Here is a 5131-nt window from a genome sequence, read left to right as displayed (position 1 = left end):
ATTTTACCTTAAAAAAAATTATTATGCTGTGTTGCATTGTGCTGGAGTACTTCAATAGTTAATTTGGAGCAGATCACTGTGTCCATTATAGAAGTAAGCTTTAGAAAGTTTCTTTAGTTAACATAAGTTAGATAGTAAAATAAAATGTCTCTTTAGTTTTAATAGAAGTTATACACTTTTGGGGGAAATGAAATACAGTTAACAATTAACTTATTATTAATTGTAAAATAATAGTAATAGTATTTGTAAAAGACATCAATTGATGTGACTGTACCAGGTTCTGCGGTCCGGCGACAACAGTGACTGTGCCATGTACATGTCCTCCACGTGTGAGTGTCAAGACCCTGGGTCAGGCCGTGTGGTGGACAGGACAGTGCTATACTGCTGTCATCACACTCTTCCCGGAGCAAGTTCACCTGCTACACACGGCGCCTCCCAGAGTCTATGTCACCGGACCGCCCGGTACAGGTAAAACTGTGGTGCTGCTGCTGATGGCCATACAGTGGCTGCGGTGTGGTCACCACGTCTACGTTGTCAGTACCTGGAGTGATAGTCGTGTAGCGAGCATCATGTTGTATCATCTCTTGCTGCAGACAGTAAACACACAACAGTCAGCAGGTGTATCACCCGGTCAGCCTCACCTCCTGCAGTATGATCTTGATGAAGGTAACGACGTGAAGAAGACCGTCAACGACTTGTCACAGGCAGCAAGAGGAGGTTCGTTGTACGTCATCGCTGATGAAGTGATCGGGTGAGTAGTACATCGTGTGATGTGATGATGGACACACAGGTAGGTGTCGCTCGCTGTGATCTTAGAATCACCACCAGGTGTTTAACAGGTGATATTTCCACAATGAAAGGAACACCTGCCATGTTCATGCAAGTTTCGTACCAGTAACTATTTTTTTCGCACACGCTTTTTACAATGACATGTTCTACGCATGCGCGACCTTCCATACGTGACTACCAAGGTGACAAGCCTCGACCTCGACTTTCCGAAAGAAACGGTAGTTCGCGTGACGTTAGCTTTTATTCAAACAACAGGTATACAAGTAAACAAAGACGAGATGAAGGCCCTTCCTCTTCCAGGACTGTTGGCGATTGTTTAAATGTTGCCGATGTTTTTGTAGCAAGGCTTTGTTTTACAGGGTGGAGTTGCTAGCCCCACGCCCAACCCTCCTCCTTTTTCAGTCGGGCTTGGGACCGTCCTTGGCGGAGTCTCTTTAACTCCTCAGAATTCACTGGCCAGAGAAATCCTGCGGAGACGATGGGGTTGGCTAGGGCACACCCTACGGAAGCCAGCATCCAACGTCACGAGACAGTCGCTGACATGGAACCCTCAGGGAAAGAGAAAGCGAGGAAGGCCGAGAAACACCTGGAGACGGGACCTCGATGCCGACACCAAGCTCACCGGACTCAAATGGGGGCAGCTGGTGACGGTAGCCCAGGACAGGAGGCGATGCACCAGGAGGGGCGAAAGGCCAAACTGAACTGACTGAAAGACAAGATGGAAGTGCTTCAAGACTGATGATCAAATTAAATGAGAAAGTTGTGATTTGTCCTGATGAACACATTGTGACAGTTAGCACTGAGTTGAAGACAACGAAGTTGAACAAAGATGTGCAGTAGGAGACTACACCAGTCGATGGATTTAATATATACTCAACAACAAAAACAAGATTTTTTTTTTTTTTTTTTTAGGCCCTTTGCCCCTCCTGGGGCATAGGCCATCGACGACAGTTAACTGTTGTCGATGTTTTTGTAGCAAGGATTTGTTTACGGGGGTGGGTGCTGCCCCACGCCCAACCCTCCTCCTTTTTCAGCGGGCTTGGGACCGTCCTTGGCGGAGGGCAGCCAGCTCTGTAAACAGATGCCACGTGCAGAGAAAGAACAGCATGCCCGAGACGAGAAATGAACTCAGGGCAGCCAACCTTCACTGTATTGGTGACAGGCGCTAACAGCGCTAACCGTTGCGCCACTGGGTCGCTAAAAACAAAGATAATAATACTCAATGAGCATTTAATACATTATTACTTAAAATTCGCAAAGAAAACTTGCATCTTAAGAACTTTGCATGTTATATAAATATATATATATATATTTTAGATAGAATTACTGTTATAAGTGACATATTTAATACAACTATATTTACTACTTATCTTGGAAATCAGTTTCACCCTCCCATCCTCTTTCTCCCATAGACTACATAAACACAGAAAGTAAAATATATACTTTTTCAGTTTACACCACAATTTCTTTATCATCTTCCTGCCATGTACGTGTTCAACAAGATGAAACTAGTCCTTACACATCAGTTTCGTACATCTGTACAAAATTCTTTTCAGTAATAAACGTTAATGCTTGTCAGTTGCTTAATTTTATTTGTACAAGATACATTTACGTGTATACTTACACATTCTGTGTCAGACAACAGACATCTACTCTCTCTTGCCTCCCTCCCTCATGCATGTATACATATCTACACACAACCACAGCATTCACCGCTATTCACACACATTATTATGTACAGTGTCAGTGAGCTTAGTATACAAGTAGCCTCCCCTTGACATCAACGTGTTACACAATTACTGTCTAGTCACACACAACACAGACATACTCTGATCACGTGACTTTCTTGTCAATTAAACTGATATTTTTGTTTATGAAACTTCATAAAATACTTTGACAGGAAATGAACACTTGTGATGTTTGTGCGCTGGACGATCTTTGATCAGCGAGAAGCTGTGTGTGACGGTAACTATAGCAACACTCATGTCTGTTACAGGTCAAAGTTCCCCACTTTTTGTGACAAGCTGCTGACACAAGTTCCTCATCTCCATCTTTGGGCGGCAAGTTGTTACCATCGAAACGCACCAGCCGGCTGGCAAGTAGAATGTTTAACCAGACCCCTCCGCTCTCCACCGGCCGTCGTCAGGGAAGTCGAGCAGGACTCGAGTTTCACTAAACACCGTGATGTCCTGCCGTACAGTGAGCGAGGTGTGCCCGACCACACAGACGGCCCGCCAGTCACACGACTGTATCACCGAAGTCAGGGTCATTCAGGTGACAGTCCAGTTGACTGTGTGACGTGCGGTCGTGACGTGGCCAGCTTCCTACACAGTCTCCGTGTTGGTGTTACAGGTAGGTGTGTGTATTGTGTAGTGTAACGTCTGTTGACAGATAAACTCGGTGTGATAAATAACAGGCAGGTGAGAAGCAGTCTCTATGTGAGATGTTGTTTGTCTAACTACCTACAGGGGGACAGCTCTTCATACCATTTCGTCTTTGACCTTTTATCTGAACCATGGTTAGTGTGGACTGGTCATCTCTGAAAGTGTGACATCATTACCCAGGTTTCTGAATCGGTTTCTGTATCTTTACAACGTGTCTCAGTTTCAAGGACTTTTTTATTCAACTCTAACATCTGCGTCATCTTGCCATATGTTACACCTTTTCATTATTTGTATTACTTGTGTCTACTTCACTGACTATAATCGTTTGGCACTGCTGACCACTCAGTTCTCCATTTTGTGATGTGTGGACCTGTGCCTCATGGCTGAACTGTCTGTAGAGTAGATGTTTGTGTCCTCTTCATGTCAACGATGTGACTGACGATGAGTGTGATATCAGGGATTGGTGGTTGTCTGTCGTCTGCTCCATGTGTGTTTGAGGCTGTTGTCACGTGATCTTGTGTCTAGATACTTACCTGTGTTGCCTACAACTGAAGTATTCAGGTGAATCTTCGTTCACCTCCTCTTGACTGTGTGACACCTGTAATGTTGCTGTGTGTAACGCCGTTGTTTGTGTTGTTTACTTTGTGTACAACATGTTGTATTTACCTATAGTGTGACTGTGCTGTGGAGTCTTATAATCTACATGGACATTGCTGACTGCTTATGTCAAAGCTAATGGCGAAAAAGTGCGCTATCAAGATGCCATTATTATTATAATAAACATTATCATTATCATTATGTATACTATCATTATTATCATTACGCTCACTGTGTAAGTCACGTGTTACTGTTATTTTACGTCGTATTTATATCCATGTGTCTGTCAGTGTGTACGCTGTATCTCCGACAAGTAACTAACAGTAGAAACTGACTTTGAATGTTTACAGAGAATGTCACGACAACAGCCACGACCGCCATCTCCACCAACGGCGGCACAACACCGCCCTGCCTGCAGTGGAGAGACGTGCTGGTGTTGCACTGGTATAACATTAGTGACGACCCGGGTATGATAAAGGGACTGCAAGAAGCGGGTATCCCAGTGCAGATGATGAAGGACGATGACATTGAGGACGTTGCCATGGCCCGCAGTGACGTGGTGTGGGTGGCGGACGGATATCGTGTTTGTGGTCTGGAGAGAAAAGTTGTCGTCTGTCTGGAGGATGAACTTATATCCCGGTTCTCCTGCATGTCCCGGTGTACGTCACAACTTATGATTATCTACCCTTAGGACAAACCAAAGGGTATCTGACGTCATCACATCGTGTGTAGGGAACATTTTTATACACATGTTTAATGACATTTATAGACATATGGTGTCTATGACACATTTACCTACATATTTTGTGTATGACACATTTATATATACATGTTGTGTATGACACATTTATATCTACATGTTGTGTATTGCACTCACAACAGTCGGTGTCTCTCTTTACACAACAACTAGTGTTAGCTTTAATATCATACGTATGCACACAGATGAGGTGACACTTTTATTGCAGCATGTAAATACGTTTTACAACATAACACATCACACATAAACTAAACTTTTTGGGAAAAAAATTCTTTTTTTTATCAACAATTCGAGAAAGTACATGCACTGTAGCTGCAACATGACCAGGAGCAGCAGTAACTGTGTGTCGGGCTGTGGCAGTAAAACGTTTAAGACTAAAAAGATTTTTCTCTAAATATTAACTTTCCTTGTTCTTTTCTGCAGTGAACTGTTGAATATGTTCCAGTAATTTCTCTTCTTGTATTTGTTTATGAATTCACACACAGACTGTGTCATACTAAGACGTGTACAAACCTCCCTTCAAACCGTTATTTTGCCAGAGCAGCTGTCAACATGTCTCCAAGATCTGAGAAATCGAACCTCACGTGACCTGCCCAGTTGGTTA

The 5131-nt window shown here is 43.4% G+C and overlaps 1 protein-coding gene across 1 annotated transcript; it reads left to right on the top strand.

Moving 5' to 3' along the window:
- Positions 1 to 421: 421 nt before the first annotated feature.
- LOC112567884 lies at positions 422 to 4901 on the top strand. The gene is made up of 3 exons (XM_025244755.1): positions 422 to 751; positions 2786 to 3141; positions 4121 to 4901. Exons 1-3 carry the CDS (start codon positions 492 to 494, stop codon positions 4459 to 4461), a joined length of 957 nt encoding a protein of 318 aa, XP_025100540.1. The 5' UTR covers positions 422 to 491; the 3' UTR covers positions 4462 to 4901.
- The last annotated feature ends 230 nt before the right edge of the window (positions 4902 to 5131 follow it).

This window comes from Pomacea canaliculata, linkage group LG7 (genome assembly GCF_003073045.1).
Source record: "Pomacea canaliculata isolate SZHN2017 linkage group LG7, ASM307304v1, whole genome shotgun sequence".
NCBI classification, from domain to species: Eukaryota; Metazoa; Mollusca; class Gastropoda; order Architaenioglossa; family Ampullariidae; genus Pomacea; species Pomacea canaliculata.
This window is presented reverse-complemented; position numbering and strand designations above follow the sequence as displayed.